This window comes from Elephas maximus, chromosome 2 (assembly GCF_024166365.1).
Source record: "Elephas maximus indicus isolate mEleMax1 chromosome 2, mEleMax1 primary haplotype, whole genome shotgun sequence".
NCBI classification, from domain to species: Eukaryota; Metazoa; Chordata; class Mammalia; order Proboscidea; family Elephantidae; genus Elephas; species Elephas maximus.
Genome location: NC_064820.1, coordinates 217,449,943 through 217,467,425, shown reverse-complemented (window position 1 = coordinate 217,467,425; position 17,483 = coordinate 217,449,943). Strand labels below are relative to the sequence as shown.

Sequence of the window (17,483 nt, the reverse complement as noted above, 5' to 3'; positions counted from 1 at the left end):
GGAGAAGACGGTCTAGAACCAGCACAGCTTATCACCATGGTCCCTGGGACTGTTCAAACCAACTGCTGATGCAGATTTCTGAGCTATTTAAATTGCTGGCATTACTGACATTTGGGACCAGGTAATTCTTTGTGGTGGGGGCTCTCGTGTGCATTCTAAGATGTTGGACAGCATCCCTGGCCTCCACCCACCAGATGCCAGCAGCACCAATCCCCAGTGCGACAACCAAAAATGTCTCCAAATGTCCCTGGGGGACAAAATCACCCCCAGTTGAGAAGCACTGACTTAATGAGACTCTCTAGTGGGCTGTGTTTCTCATAAACCATTTAAAAACATGCTCCTCCCCCACCCCCCAAATCTTCTTGTCTTAACGCAGCAAAACAGAGCTACGCAGCTATTTCATGAAAGGAATTCTGGCCAGAAGTACATATTTGCAGGCCTCAAGGGGTTAGAGAGTGAATAATAAGTCCTAACATTAGCCAACATTTCCATTCCTATGGGTCACCAAAAAAGCACAAACCTGGTGCTGTATCCGCCTGCACAAAGCTTGGTGAGTCACCCAGACTTTATTAGCCCTAACCTGATTCACCCCTTTGTAATTCCTACCAATATGGGCATAGTGAACCCCCATGTACCCTCCCCCACAGAGAAACAAACTCATCCGCGTCTCCACATTATTTGCTGGGAATGTTTGACTCAATCACCAAGCACATTTAAGAAACTAGCATGGATACAGCAACAAAAAATCCTGTGCAGCCACCGGAATTAGTGAGTGTGCACACCCGTTCACAGGTGTTACCTTCAGTCTCCACTTGCAAAGCTAATAACTGAGAATTTCTGGTGCTGCAGACATGGAGCTTGGTTTTCTGTCACAGCAGAATCCATTCAGTGATTCATGCAGCTCTTGGTTCAATGCCAAGAAGTCACAAAGTCAGCGATGGAAAAAATGCATGTTAAGCAACTAAGGCAACTGTTCAAATGAACCCTCACTTACCAACTAAGACAACAAACAAAAACACCCAAACTATTCATATGCTCCTAGTGTGATTCACTCTCACAGATTTAAAAAAGTTCAATAAATTATGGGAATTGCCGTGTTCATCTGTCAGATGATGGAAAAAAATTTACGCACACATGCAAAAACACCTACATACACAAACACACTCTTCACACACCCACACACCACGTGCATACAAATACACACATACACACCACATACATATTCACAGCTGTTATCAAAGCATGAATGTAGCTGAAGTTCTAGAAAGAGCCCAGGAGTAGGAGTTTGAGAGACATGGACATGACCCCTCTCTGACCTTTACCATTCATTAACCCAACACCCACTTACTGAGTCTCACTACACACCAGTCACAGTGCCTGGTGCTAGGGTTGAAGTGGCAACAAGACAGGCCCCACCTGCCACAAGAGGAAATTATGGTAAAGGTGGACTCTCCACTGGGAAACTGCAACCACCAGATCTAGGTGAAAGCTTAAAATGGCCAAAATGCAAATTTTTAGTTGGGTTTGCGAAATTCCAGTATAGATATGGTGAAATGTGCCCTTGGTCACCAGCCACAATCCTTCTATCCATTCTGATCACCTGGCTTCCTTGAGTTGACGGGGGAGCTCCAAGTAGACCTCTGGGCATACGATGCCTCCTTGCCCTGACCCTCAGTCACAGCAGGCATGGTAGGGGCATGGGGCGGGGGGCGTGGAGGTGAAGAGCTGGACCTCTAGCATGAGGAAATGCGGGTACTGCAGTATGAAATCAAACGGACACTTTTGCAAGCATGAGGGTTTCTAAGTTTCCCAGGCAGGCTGCACACTGGCTCTTAAAACAGGTCCTTTTATCAGAGGTTAATCTCCGTGGCATCTTTTGGAATAGTTAATACACTGGAAGTGAGTTCTTACATTACAATTCTTCAGAAAAACTGAATATTGTATATACTCATTACGCCAGTCTGACAGGATATGAGTATTCTCCCACTCTTAAGCAGTTACCAAAAAACCATGTGAACTTTGGGGTCTCTGAGCTTTATGTGTTGCTCCAAGGTACAGTTGGAATTTGCCAAGATGTTCTGCTTAGCATCATAATGAATCGCCTTTTCAAGCTCTGCCCATCAATGAAATCTACCTTTGCTTTTTTTTATTGAGAATCAGCCTCGTACAACTGACAGAACAGGACTTTAAGATTCTACCCATGTGGGTTAGAATCCCAGCTGATGACCAGGTGACCCTGGGAAACTTTATTACTTTCTGACTCTCACCTGTAGAATGGGGTAATTCCTGGGGCAGAGGAACAAAACATGATAATGTGCACAGCACAGACTGCAAGCGTCCAGTAAGTGTGCACATCTCCTCCATAAAAGGAGCCATCTTAAGAGCGCATGTTTCCTTATCCATACCTTCCATAAAACGACAATATTACAAACTTATAGCAGGATAGGATGCAGGAGACTGAACTCCACATTACCACCTCCCTCCCTAACTAGCCTCATTTCTCTAGGTAAAGGACTTACTCTCTTTAGACGTGGGAGTTCCCCTTTGGTAAAGAAGATGCACTGAAGCTCCCAAGAGAACAAAAGTGTTTTGTCAAGTAGACAGCACTGTACCGCTATCAACACTATATCTCTACCTTCCCAAGCTTCACCACTCTCTGCACTCCTTAAAATCTATTTTATCTGAGATTAGAATTGCCATTCCTGCTCTTTTTTGGTAGCTGTTTGCTTGATATATTTTTTTCCATCCTTTGACTTTTAATAAATTTACATCTTTGTTTCTAAAGTATGTCTCTTGTAGACAAGACATTGATGGATCCTGTTTTTTTAATAAATTCTGTCACTCTCTGTCTCTTTACGGGTGCATTTAGGCCATTTACATTCAGTGTAATTATTGATAGCTGTGAGTTTACTGCTGTCATTTTGTAGTGCTTTTTTCTTGTGGTGCTGATTTTTTTTGTTGTTGTTGTTCCTCTTACTCTCCTGTGCTGAATTCCTTTTGATGGTGGATTTTTCTTTTTAATTTCTTTTGTTTTTGTAGATTTTGTTTTTATTGAGACTTTATGTTTTTTTTATTTTGATAAGTAGGTTTGTTAACTTTCTTTGTGGTTACCTTGAAATGTACCCTTATCTTCCTAGGTTTGAACCAGTCTATGGGCTTTTTTTTTTTTTTTTGCCTTGCCTTCCTCTCCATTAGAAAGTTCTATACCTACACCATTTGTTCTCTCTTTTATTGTTCTGATGTAGTTGTCATCTATAGATTAACCTCTCTGGTTCCCTGTTGTAAATCTTTTGGTTTTGGACAGTCCTTGAGAGTTCATTTCCTAGGTTGGTATCTGGCTAGTACAATCTTGCATCCTAGATTCAGGCTGCGGTTTGATGTTATTTGTTCTCAAACTGAAGGACTCCCTTTAATAATTCTTGTAAGTTTGGTTGGTTTTTAAATATTCTCTTAATTTCCATTTATCTGGAAAAGTCCTAATTTCACCATCATATTTGAACAAGTTTTATAGGATATATTATTCTTTGTTTGCATTTTTTTTTTTTCCCCAATGTTTTATGCACATCATCCCATTGTCTTCTTGCCTGCCTGGTTTCTGCTGAATAATCAGAGCTTAGTCTTACTGTTGCCCCTCTATATGTGACTTTTTGTTTTTTTTTTGAGCTGCTCTCAGGATTCATTCTCTGTCTTTGGTTTTAGGGAGTATGATTATGATAAGCCTTGGTGATTTTTTTCTGGGATCTATTTTATATGGGGTTCATTAAGCTTCTTGAATGATCAGCTTTTCATCTTTCACGATATTAGGGAAGTTTCTATCAGCAGTTCTTCAATGATCCTCTCTGCGTTTTCTGTTTTCTGCCCCTGTTCTGGAACTCCGATCACTTGCAAATTTTTGCTTTTGATTGTATCCCACATAATTCTCAGGGTTTCTTCATTCTTTTTTCTGATTTTTCCTTGAAGTTATATCCAAGTGCTTGTCTTCAATTTTGCTGATCCTGTCTTCCATCATTTCAAACTTGCCCCTCAGCCCTTTTATGACACTGTCCATTTCTGAAATCTTGTTTATTTTTTGGACTTCTAATTGTTGTTTTTGTATGATTTCTTGTTGTGAATTTATTTTGTCATTTTGTTCCTGTATTATTTTCCTGAATTCTTCCATTTTTTTTTGTCTGTCTTTTCCATGAATTTGTCTATTTTTTATTTTTTTCTGCTTTTTGTTTCAACCCTTGGATAGCTCTGAATATGAGAGATTTGATTTCCCTACTAGGTAGTTCTAGTGCCTTTTCTTCTACTGGTAAGCCATCTGGAGTTTTATTTTGGATGCCTACTGGAATCATCCTGTCCTGTTTTTTAAATATGTTTTGATAGCGTCTGCTGTCTTCAGGACATTCAATAGTTATCTTTGTTTATTCATTGTAGATTTGTTTCATCCTGCTTTTTTGTTTTGTTTGGTTATAACTGAATAGGTGGGCTGTGTGTTTTTTTTGTTTGTTTGCTTATCTGTGAGTGTGATACTTCTCACCTCCTTGTCCAATGGGAAGATTCAGGTGAAAGGGAGGGACTGGGATAGGTTGTTTGTGGCAGGGCTGACAGGGTGGGCTGGGAGTCAGTGCAGGTCAGGTTCTGGTAGGCCGTGCCTATGTTCCTCAGAGGTGTGATATTCAGCACACAGCAAGTAGGCAGGAAGGAGGGGGGAGACTGTGATGTGTGCAGCTAAGAGGGGTATGGGAAAGAAGAGAGAGAGGAGAGAGAAATAGGAGCCAAAATAAAACAAAACAAACAAACAACAACAAAAAAAAAGAGTGCTAAAAAAAAAAAAGAGTGCTAAGGGAGCTTTCCATTGGAGTGGGGAGATGAGAAACCTAGAAATGGAGAAAAACAAAAAGAAAAATAGAAAATAAATAAAAATCAGAAAAGGACAAAAAAAGGAAAGAAAAGCCCCCAGAGATCCCACCAGTGTGGCTGTGCAGACCGGAAGTGGCTCCCAGGCCATGCAGTACAGCCTGGCAGAGATGTCACACAGTGCCAGGTATTCATGAGACAGGAAAGAGAGATGAGAAACTGAGAAATGAAGAAACACAAAAAGAAAAAAAAAAAAAGGAAATGCTGCCAGGGATCCCAATGGCCCGGCTGTGGTGACTGGGGAAGTGGCTCCCAAGCCATGCAGTATAGCCCAGCTAGAAGGGGCTCCCAAGCCATGAAAAGAAAAACAAACAAACAGAACAGAACAAAAGAAAAAGGCCCCCGGGGATCCGACCTGCATGGCACTGTGGAACACGGCACTGTGGAACACGGAAGCAGTTCCCCAGCCAACAGCCCTTCACAGCCTTTCAAGAAGAAGCAAAGATGGCACACAGAGCCAGTATTTGAGGGGAAAAAGGGGAAGGAGGTGAGAGGAGGGAAGAAACCAAAAGAAGCAGAAGAAAGAAACACCAACAACAAAGAAATGGCACAGAGGGAGCTGGCCAGCGTGGGTGGGGAGAATCCAAGCAGCACAGAGCTGGAGCCAGTGCCTCCCAGCCAAGAAACTGCAGCCGGCAGAAAGCAGTGGAGGCTGAGCCTGGGGAAGAAGCGTGGGGGTAGGAAAGCGTATCGCTGGGTACCAGGTACTCTGTCTCCTCCTGGGAGCTCTGTGAAGCTGGTTTCCCATACTCCCTGTCTGCCGATCTCTGATGTGGGCGGGGCGAATCCAAGTGGCACAGAGTCAGCGTTTCCCGGCCGGCCAGCTGAGTGACTGCAGCCAGCTAGGAAGCGGCAGAGGCCGAGCAGTGGGGAGAAGGATGAGGGCTGCAAAAGCATGCATCTCTGGTTACCGGCTGCTCTGTCTCCTGTTGGGAGCTCTGCAAAGCTGTTTTCCCATACTCCCTGTCCACCGATCTCTGACAAGAGTCCAAGACGGCGAATCTGGGCTGCGTTAGCTGACAGGGGACCTCCGCTCATAGCTCTCCTTGCTCTCTGCTCTCTGTCAGTTTCTTATTCCATTCAGTGCTTGGCTGAGTTCTTTATCTCTTCATTTGATGCTCTGGGTTCCAGGATTAACGTTTGTCTGTTTTACTGAGTTTTTCAAGTCTTTGCTGTGGAGGCATGGTGTGGTGCTTTTGTCTATAGCGCCTTGTTGGCTCTGCCTCCTCTCTGTGTACTTCTTTTCCAGTTTCTTATGGTGTAACAGAGTCCCTGGGTGGTCAAGTTCACCCAGAGGTGCCTTGGGACAAAGTTCTGGTAATCTGCTTCTAAAAAATTAGTCACTGAAAACCCTATGCATGTACACCAACGTTTGTTGCAGCACTTTTCAAAACACCCAAAAGATGGAAACTACCGAAATACCCACCAATAGATCAATAAACAAAATGTGGTATAAACACACAATAGAATATCACTCAGCCATAAAGAGAGATTCAGTTCTGATACATGCCACAACACGGATAAACCCTGAAAGCATTATGCTGAGTGAAATAAGCCAGTCACAAAAGGACAAGTACTGTATGATCTCACTTATATAAAGTAAAAATATATATAAACCAAACCAAACCCAGTGCTGTCGAGTCGATTCCAACTCATAGCGACCCTATAAGACAGAGTAGAACTGCCCCACAGAGTTTCCAAGGAGTGCCTGGCGGATTTGAACTGCTGATCCTTTGGTTAGCAGCCATAGCACTTAACCACTACGCCACCAGGGTTTCCAAATATATATATATATATAGAAAGCAAAAATTATCCATGGTTTTACCATGGGTGGGAAGAAGAGAGGAAGGGACAGTTTTTTAGGGGACACTGAGTTTGTGTTAACGGCGGTAGAATAATCTGAAAAAGGATAGCAAGATTGGTGGCACAACTTGAAGGATGTAACCAACGTCACTGAATTGTACATGTGGAAATTGTTAGATTGGTATGTGTTCTGCTATGTATATTTTCAATACAATAATAAATAAAGTTTAAATGAAAAAAGAAAAGAAAACAAAACCTTATGGAGCACAGTTGTGCTCTGACACACATGGAGTTGCCATGAGCTGGGGTCAGCTGGTACTGGAATAAGAAACATGACGCCTCACCCACCCACCCATCCTCATGGGGTACATGGGCACGAGCAGGGGTGAGACAGATGCCCACCTGTCATAGATCTCGGATCCCTCCTCGAGGCCTGGCAGTAGGCCGATGATGAAGGCCTGGAGGCTGGGCAGGAGCAGCTTCTGCAGCGGGAGAAAGTACTTCTCGTAGAGGCCGAGGAGTACCGGCCTCACTGACATCGCCGCGTTTGCCAGGAGAGGAAACAGTCCACAGCTTGGAGAGAGAGGGAAGAACACACTGTTATGGACTGAACTGTATCCCCAGACAGATGTGCTGGAGTCCTAACCCCTGTGCCTGTGAATGTGACCTTGTTTGGGGACACGGGGTCCTTCTTTGACGATGCTACCAGTTAATTTAAATGAGCTCATACCCGAGTAGGGTGGGTCCTAATCCTAATTCCTGGGGAGTGGTGTTTTATAAAGGGAGAACAGACATGGAGACAGAGTCACACACAGCGGAGACACACAAGATGTGTCTACAAGCAGCAAAGGACACTAAGGACTGCTGGCAGTCACTAGAAGCTGGGAGGGAGCATGGAGCAACCCCTCTCTTAGAGGCCTCAGGGGGAATCGACACAGCCCATACCCTGAATTGGACTGCTAGCCTCCAGAGCCATGAGGCTACAGAGTTCTGTTCATTAAAGTCAGTCACTTTGTAGTATTTTGTTATAGCAGCACTCGGAAACTAAGACCTACACTGAATCAGAAGTTCCAAATGACAAGCCAGCTAAAGGAGCTCTATAAAGCAAATGGACAGCCATTTAAAATGGTGACATAAAATGATGCATGACATAAGATGGTCACAACACACTGTTAGGTAAAGAGCAGGTAACTAAACAGTATGTGTGTTAAGCGCCTACTTACAATATATTTAAAGAAAAGCCTGGAAGGATATGTTCCAGGTGAACCTTGGTTATCTCCTGGTATTGGCTTTATGGTTATTTTTGCCCTTTCCTCCACCTTTTGCTTGTTTGCCATTTTCTAATCTTGTGAAATGGAATACGGATATATTACTTGAGCAATAAAAAGCAACAAGGCAGAGAAGCAATCATACCTGTACAGAAACAAATCCTTGGCCAGCCATTTGGTTCCGACAATTTTGAAGATAATCTCATAGGTTTCTAGGGCTTTTAAGTGCACACCACTGGGCAAAGCTGGGTGCAGGCACTGAGCTAATCGTTTGCTGATAATGAGCCGTCTTGGCAACAATGAATACTTCAGGTTACTCTGAAGAGCCTGTGAGATAAAAGGAAACAACACATGAGAAAGAAGACAGCAGCTTAAAGCTGGATGTAACTCTGATGAGGCCAGAAAGACCACAGACAGGCCCCAGGTGTGGGTTAAATAAATATTAATTTTTTAATAGGACAGGAAGACATAGGACCTCAAAGAAGGACCCCATGTCCCCAAACAAGGTCACATTCACAGGGGGTCATGGGGAGGGCCCCAGGACATGCACCGTTACCCCCAGCACCCAGGGAGGCCTCCGGCCAGCCACACTGGTATGAAGCCAACACCAAAACAGAGAGCAAGGGAGACATTATCTTCCTTTGAAGCAACTCCGTCACCATGAGGCAGGCTTCTTGGAGGCACAATGGACCTGTGCCTGGGTGAAGGCACCTCTACCTCTGGTAGCCACCAATACACCGGCTGTACCAGGGACAAGTGACCACCTGTCCCTAAAGAAGACCCTGCTTGGGGTCCCTACAGCCCTGGACTCTTACCCAGGGACAGAAAGAGAAATGGCTGTCCCACCCTCTTTCAGCTCAGCTTCACAGCCAGGTGCCCCGAGGGGGGCTCATCCCAAAGGAGATGGGCTCGGAGACACTGGCAGTGGCTTTTGGCTACTGTACCCGTGGTGGTCATGCTGGGGGCCATGCACCACAGCCCTGCGGGGACAGAATAACAGCTCTCTCCACACAGGTTTCCTTCAGCAGGCCACATGGCTTGTCTGAGAGGAAGCATCGCCATGTTTGCTGTACCAAGAAAGATGTTCAGGAGTTTGAGCAGGCCGGAGCAGTTCTGTGCAGCCTCACGGGAGGGCACCATGGGCTAGGCAGCTCCTAATGGCCTAAGCATATAATACAAAGTGTCTGTTGTGACTGTGGAACCAACCACAGAGCTAGCTTGTTAATGTGCACAAATATTTACTGAAAGCCCACACAGTGAAGTCCATACTTCTTTTTTTTTCTTTTTTTATAATTTTTATTGTGCTTTAAGTGAAAGTTTACAAATCAAGTCAGTCTCTCACATAAAAACTTATATACATCTTGCTACATACTCCCAATTACTCTCCCCCTAATGAGATAGTCCGCTCTCTCCTTCCACTCTCTCTTTTCGTGTCCATTTCGCCACCTTCTAACCCCTTCCACCCTCTCATCCCCCCTCCAGGCAGGAGATGCCAACCTAGTCTCAAGTGTCCACCTGATCCAAGAAGCTCACCCCTCACCAGCATCCCTCTCCAACCCGCTGTCCAGTCCAATCCATGTCTGAAGAGTTGGCTTCGGGAATGGTTCCTGTCCTGGGCCAACAGAAGATCTGGGGGCCATGACCACCCGGGTCCTTCTAGTCTCAGTCAGACCATTAAGTCTGGTCTTATGAGAATTTGGCATCTGCATCCCACTGCTCTCCTTCTCCCTCAGGGGTTCTCTGTTGTGTTCCCTGTCAGGGCAGTCATCGGTTGTAGCCGGGCACCATCTAGTTCTTCTGGTCTCAGGATGATGTAGTCTCTGGTTCATGTGGCCCTTTCTGTCTCTTGGGTTCATGATCACCTTGTGTCTTTGGTGTTCCTCATTCTCCTTTGATCCAGGTGGGTTGAGACCAATTGATGCATCTGAGAGGCTGCTTGCTAGCATTTAAGACCTCAGATGCCACTCTTCAAAGTGGGATGCAGACTGTTTTCTTAATAGATTTTATTATGACAATTGACTTAGATGTCCCCTGAAATCATGGTCCCCAAACCCCTGCCCCTGGTACACCGGCCTTCGAAGCATTCAGTTTATTCAGGAAACTTCTTTGCTTTTGGTTTAGTCCATGTGAGCTGACCTCCCCAGTATTGTGTGCTATCTTTCCCTTCACCTAAAGTAGTTCTTATCTACCAACTGATTAGTGAATACCCCTCTCCCACCCTCCCACCCTCCCATCCTCCCCCTCTCGTAACCACAAAAGAATGTTTTCTTCTCAGTTTTAACTATTTCTCAAGTTCTTATAATAGTGGTCTTATACAATATTTGTTCTTTTGCAACTGACTAATTTCACTCAGCATAATGCCTTCCAGGTTCCACCATGTTATGAAATGTTTCACAGATTCGTCACTGTTCTTTATCAATGCATAGTATTCCATTGTGTAAATATACCATAATTTATTTATCCATTCATCTGTTGATGGGCACCTTGTTTGCTTCCATCTTTTTGCTATTGTAAATAGTGCTGCAATAAACATGGGTGTGCATATATCTGTTCGTGTAAAGGCTCTTATTTCTCTAGGATATATTCTGAGGAATGGGCTTGCTAGATCATATGGTAGTTCTATTTCTAGCTTTTTAAGGAAGTGCCGAATAGATTTCCAAAGTGGTTGTACCATTTTACATTCCCACCAGCAGTGTATAAGTGTGAAGTCCACACTTCTTAAACTGCCATTCAAAGGCCTCTACCATCTATGTTTGCAGCCTGCCACCTCATCTATGTTAGCCACCTCTTCTATGTTTGCAGCCTGCCCCACTCTGTCCTTCGCCCCAACATCCTTTCCATCCCCCTTGCTGACTTCTCCATACACAGGGTTCAGTGCAGGGTCCCTCCTCCACCGGGTTCCATGAGCACATCCCTATCAAGCACGTACAACACCATCCTAATGATTATCTGCTTAGGGGTCTGACTTAGATGGGAGGCACTCTGAGGGCCAAAAAAGAAAAAAAAAAAATCACAGACAAAACCCAGCTGCTGTCCAGTTGACTCCAATTCATAGTGACCCCATGTGTATTGGAGTAGAACTATGCTCCACCGGGTTTTCGAAGGCCGAATTTTCAGAGGTAGATTGCCAGGGCTTTCTTCCAAGGCACTCTAGTGGACTAGAAATTCCAATCCTTAGGTGAACGCTTTTGCAGCACGCAGAGGCTCCAACTTAAGGGCAGGGTCAGCCCAATTCATCTTTGTTACTTTGAGCACTCTGCACAGAGCCTAAAATAAAACAGGCAGACTGGGGGGTCTATCACAAGGCATTTGAAATGTCAGCTGCACTCCCTTCAGGTGTAAGAATGCCACCTTCTTACCATGCGGAGCAAAGGAGAGTGAAGAAAACCAAAGACTCAAGGGAGTAATTAGTCCAAAAGGCTAATCCACCACATGAACCACGGCCTACCTAACCTGAGACCAGGAGAGCTAGATGGTGCCTGGCTACCACTACCAACCGCTCTGACTAGACTCACAACACAGAGTCCCAGACAAAGTGGGAAAAAGCTGTGGAACAAAAAATCAAATTCACAGAAAAGACCAGACTTACTGGTCAGACAGAAACTGGAGGAGCCCCTGAGACTATGGCCCTAAGACACCCTTCTGACCTGGACCTGAGGCCATTCCTGGAGATCACCTTTCAGCTAAACCATAGACAGGCCCGTAAAATAAACAATAACTCCCAAGAGAAACAGGCTCCTTAGAACAATCCATTATGTGAAATCAAAAGGGCAACATCTGCCCAAAACAAAGATGAGACGGCAGGAAGGGATAGAAAATCAGGACGAAAGGAAATGGGGAGCCTAGGACGGAAATGGGGAGACCGCCAATATACTGTGAGGAATGAAACCAATGTCATGGAACACTTTCTATACAAATTACCGAGTGGGAAACTAATTTGCTCTGTAAACTTACACGTAATGCACAGTAAAATTTTTTTTAAAAAAAGACGACTCAAGTGAGCGTAAAACTTTTTTTTTACATTATAAACTTTATAGAACTGCCTTGTTTTAAAAACTATGTACATGCACCACTTTATAAAAATTAAAATTAAATGTAAAAATGATGCGGTGGCATTCCCACAGGAAAAAAAAAAGAATGCTGCCCCTTAGGGCCATGACAACTTTATTTTTACAAACAAAGAAAATGATGACACCTCTAAAACACTGAGTTTGTAGTTAACTGCAATCAAAAGAAGGAAAATATTTTTTCATGAAAGCCTATAGTGTAAATAAGCCCTCAAATTCAATAAAACTGTATCTTTAAAGGAATGCCTGTGAGATCCAAATGGTTAACTCATTTGGCTGCTAACCAAAAGACTGGCAGTTCAAGCCTGCCCAGAGGTGTGTCGGAAGAAAGTTCTGGCAATTTACTTTTAAAAAATCAGCCACTGAAAACCCTGTGGAGCACAGTTCTACTCAGACACACACGAGGTCACCGTGAGTCAGAGTCTACTTGATAAGCAACTGGTTGGTTAATTATAGACTTCCTGGAAGGCGGTATAAGAAGCCTAAAAATGGTAGCTTCTCAGGAGGGGAACTAAGACCCCGGGGAAAAGGTCAAGAAGGTGACATTTTTCACTGAACAGCTGTTGTATCTGTGAATTCTGTTCCCACGTATTACTCCCCAAAATTTAATTATAGCACACAGAAATGGTTCTATGCAATTGGTTGCCAGACTCTGTGTAAGATTGCTGAGGTCATTGATTATTCACCATTGGATATTCAGTCAACTCAGTATTCGCATACAGGCACATGACCACACGACGGGCATAAATACTCAACAGTTCCTGCCTTACGTTTGGTGGGGAATAAACACCAGAATATAAGCAGTTACATGGGATTGTTTTCTACATTATACAGTGTCTTCTTGATGAAGACCTGGAGGGGTCGTCTCCTTCTACCAGGAAAGGCTGAGCTTTTGGAACCCGTTCACCTTTATCTTCATGAGGCTTAATCACTGCAGCTCATCTCAATGGCCACGGGAAAATTCACAGCAACACGTTGCTTAGTTCTACCATCTCTATGCACCAGCCTATGGGATGAGGCCTGAGCCATATCAAGTGTTATGGATTGAACTGTGTCCCCCAAAAATGTGTTGGAATCCTAACCCCATACCTGTGTATGTATAAAAAGAGCAGATTAGGCACAGAGGCACCCCAAAACAGGGAAGACAGATACCATGTAAGGATCTCCAAGGACCCAAGGGCCCAGGGACTACCTAACCCGGTTACCGTGGAGTCCTCTCTGACTCATGGAGACCCATGCGTGTCAAGAGTAGAACTGCACTCAATGGCTGATTTTCAGAAGTAGATCACCAGGCCTTTCCTCTGAGGTGCCTCTGGGCGGATTCCAATTTCCAACCTTTGGGTTACCTACAAGGAAGAAGCGGGTATCGCCGAGACCCTGACTAGGACTTCTCACCTCCAGAACTGTGAGCAAATACATTTTTGTTCTTTAAAGCCACCCGCTTGTGGTATCTGTGTTACAGCAATACTAGGTAACTAAGACACCGAGTATTCTAGAATAACACTGGTGGAGTGAATGGAGAAGTGGAAGGAGCACACACTCCCTCAGGAGGACACACAGCTGCCACTTGGTGCTTTCACACCTTGAGCGGCAGATACGCAGCACGAACAAAGTGTGCAGGTTCAGAGGCTGTGAGCAAAGCTAATCAAACCCATAGCTCAGGAACTGTCCCCAGGACTTGCTAGACCATCTCTTGGAGCTGCTAAGGTATTCAACCACTGAGTAGCACCTTCATCACTGAACAATGAGCAGCACCTGTGTCACAGTGTATGTTAACACACCTGGCACAAAGCCTGGCACTTACCACGTGCTTCAAAACTGAGGAGGTTAAAAGTGTCAGGATGATGCACATGAGCTTAGGGTTAGTGCTGCTATGACAGAAATACCACAGGTGGACGGGGTTAACGAACAGAAATTTGTTCTCTCACAGTCTAGGAGGCTAGAAGTCCAAATTCGGGGCACCAGCTCCAGGCGAAGACTTTCTCTCTCTGTTGGTTCTGGCGGAAGGTCCTTGTCATCAATCGTCCCCTGGTCTAGGAGTTTCTCAGCCCAGGGACTCTGAGTCCAAAGGACATGCTCTGTTCCTGCACTTCTTACTTGACAGTATGAGGTCTCCCCATCTGTCTGCTCATTTCTCCCTTTTATATCTCAAAAGAGAATGACTCAAGGTACAACCTAATCTTGTAGATTGAGTCCTGCTTCGTTAACACAGCTGCCTCTAATCCTGCCTCATTAACATCATAGAGATAGGATTTACAACACACAGGAAAATCAGATGACAAAATGGTGGACAATCACACAATACTGGGAATCATGGCCTAGACAAGTTGACACATATTTTTGGGTGGCACAATTCAATCCATGACAGGTGGTAACAACCATAAGCTCTCTAGGGACCCCTGCACAGAGACCCTGCCTGGACTCAACGGAAGACTCTCCTGACCCTGAACAATGGGACATGTTTTAACAATTCCCAGAGAGGCATATGGACTCAATCCATCCTCTCCCCCGTGTGAGTTTTCAATCCTTAATTAGCAGAATAGATACCCTGGGTGGTGCAAACATTAATGTGTTTGGCACTAAATGAAAGGTTGCAGGTTCGAGTATGCCCAGGGGCACTTCAGAAGAAAGGCCTGGTGAAAAACCAGCCACTGAAAACCCTATGGAGCACAGTTCTATTCTGACACACATAGGGTACCAAGTGTTGGAATTGACTCGACAGCGGCTGGTTGGTTAAATTAGCAAACTAACCACCTCGAACTACCTCCCGCCTCCTAGTTCTTTGAAAACTCCTGATTTCCCTTTCAGTGTGCGCATATGGGTTTCCTGCCCAGTAAGTTGGTAAACTCTGTTTTATAAAGTTCTGGTGGTTCTTCTTTTGTTTTGTTACCGTCTCCTTCAGCCTTCACCCAACAAACAAACTTCACCCATCAGACAAACTAGGAACAAACTAAACTTGGCTGAAAATCTCCAAGAGGAAGTTCTGATGCCAAGAAGGAAGCCCCTAGCTGACAAGGCCAACCGTCAAACTGCCTTCCTGATTCAAATGCTTGAGTATGAGCCAAAAACTCCTGCTCTGCTCTCCAGTGAACTTTTCTTCTTAGAGCTAAATGGGCTCCAAGTCAAGCACTCCTCTCTCTTTTCCCAAAACTCTTCCCTCATTCTCACCCCTCTCCCAGCTGTAAAAGAGCTTCCAAGACTGGAATCACTGTATCAACTAGGGAGTGCCACCCTTATCTGCATGTGTCTTCTCCACCGACAGCCCCTCTGGGTGATGTGCTTTGACAGGTGTGGAAGGGGGCAGTCTGAGTGCAGTCTGCCACCTTTCCCGGTGACCCACGAATGAACCTTGGGCATAGGACCAGGTATGTTGGCCTGGTTTCTTGGATGGGATATGACTGTGAGCTGACTCCCTTTCTTAGGTGTCATGACCCAAAACACACCCATGGTAGACGGTAGTCTGTTAGCACATCCCTCCCCTTCCACCCTGAGCACATGTCAACACTCTAAAGAACTGCAGGGCAAAGTGTGTGCCCCGGCCACCCCCAGAGAGGGAATGGGGTCTTTCTCCTGCAGCACAAGAGGGGTGTGTGCCACCATTTCCTTGCGTTAGCTGTGGAGCAAGACCCTCTGGCCAAGAAGGACTGATGGCCAATATCAAATGTGACCTTGCTCTGTCTCTTCTCTTTGTGAGTAGAGTGTTGTTCTACCCAGTGCCTGTAGGAGTCATATCTTTCTTGGTGACCCCAGCACCTGCAAACTATGGAGTGTTTTACTAATCTCCATGCGATGGGACTCTTTCCCTGGAGGTGGTTAAAAGCGTCATTACGCAACAGCAAGACACTTTTCCAGTGAGACAGGCTCAGTGAACATTTCCAGGGCAGGTTCCTTGTCTGGCTAGCTAGAAAGCTTAAGATACACAGTTTAAACTCTGAATTACACACCATACATACTTAAAAAAAAAAGATGAGAAAAGTCCTTCTACAACTATAGAATAAATATCACAGAGAAAGAGATGAAGTGGGGAGCAAAAAAATGGCCATGTTTCTTAAAACCGCCTTTTAAAATTGCTAAACAGAAAGAAAAAACTATGATTAAACAGGAAATTAAACATCCTTATTTATTTCGCTCGGGAACTAAAATATTTTAAAAGCATTCCTTGAGGTATAATTAAGATTTAATTATAGTCTTTTTAACATCATTGCATTCGTAGGCCTGCAGGTTGACATTAAAACAAAATAATAAAGTATAAAATATGTTTTTATTAAAAAAAAAAAGTTTGAACCATATCCAAGCTTCATTAATAGAAACCAAGAAGTTTCTCCCTTTGTTACTTTTACACCCAAGGAAACATTTATGTTTTTCTTTGACATTACACAATCTGACAGTATGATATTGGCCAGGACTCTCAGCCTAATTTAGGATGTTTCTAAGTTGGAAACACAATAAAATAAATAAATAAAAGGCTCAGCCAAAGGTAATCTAAAAACACGGAACTCTTATGCTCAATAAAAGTTCCTCGGATGTTTAGCTTAACTAGTAAAAAACCGTCTGCCTTGAGTATTATGCTCTTTTAAGAACTATCTACATGTGACCAAATGACAATGGCAACTTGAAAGATTAGATTGGAATCTTAGGGGGCAGTGAAGTTGTGTTAATGGTGAGGAACAGCTCAGGGAAGGAGGGTGAAAATGGTTACACAGCCCAAAGAATGTAATCAATGTCACTGATTTGTACATGAAGAAACTGTTGAACTGGTGTGTGTTTTGCTGTGTATATTCTCAACAACAAGAACAAAATAAAAGTATATTTAAAAAAAAAAAGTCTCTCAATGGTACAAATTGTTGGTACTTGGCTACTAACTGAAAAGATGGCAGTTCAAATCCACGCAACAGCACAGTGGAAGAAAGACCTGACAATCTACTTAAAAAAAAAAAAATTAGCCATTCAAAATCCTATGGAGCACAGTTCTACTCTGACACACATGGGGTCACCGTAAGTCGGAAGGGACTCTGTGGCAATGGGTTTTATGTTCAATAAAGAAATGAATGCTTTATTTAGCCTGTAGACATTTTTCTTAAATCTGTTTCCTTTAAAAAAGTTTCTAGACGAGGTAGCCCACGGGCGCTCTCACACAGAGTAATAGCACCGACTCCAGAATGCCAGACGCTCGTCTATAAAAAACCTAAGCAAGCCAACTTCAAAGTGCCTCATCAAGCCAATGAGGAGCTGCACTTATTCGAGTAAAATACTGACAGGTCTTCCTTCTGGAAGCCTCGCCATCTTTATAAAGCTGTTCGCTTCATGACAAAAAAAAATGGAGCTGTAAAATGGCACAGTGAGTAAGACTGCCCAGGTGGCACAAGTGTGAACTCCCATTAAACTACTTGCCCTGCAGACAGGATAAACATACAACGCACACTACGCAACAGCAAACTGGCAC

At 44.1% G+C, this 17,483-nt stretch overlaps 1 protein-coding gene across 2 annotated transcripts in view; it reads right to left on the bottom strand.

Moving 5' to 3' along the window:
• DOP1B (DOP1 leucine zipper like protein B) overlaps positions 1 to 17,483 on the bottom strand; it is a 149,433-nt gene that overhangs the window by 91,071 nt on the left and 40,879 nt on the right. For both annotated transcript variants that reach the window (XM_049874796.1, XM_049874797.1), the window contains exons 3-4: positions 8,119 to 8,300; positions 7,108 to 7,278 (exon numbers count right to left, since the gene is read on the bottom strand). In XM_049874796.1, the coding sequence (XP_049730753.1) occupies positions 7,108 to 7,278; positions 8,119 to 8,300 (353 nt within the window). The remainder of the gene's footprint in view (positions 1 to 7,107; positions 7,279 to 8,118; positions 8,301 to 17,483) is intronic.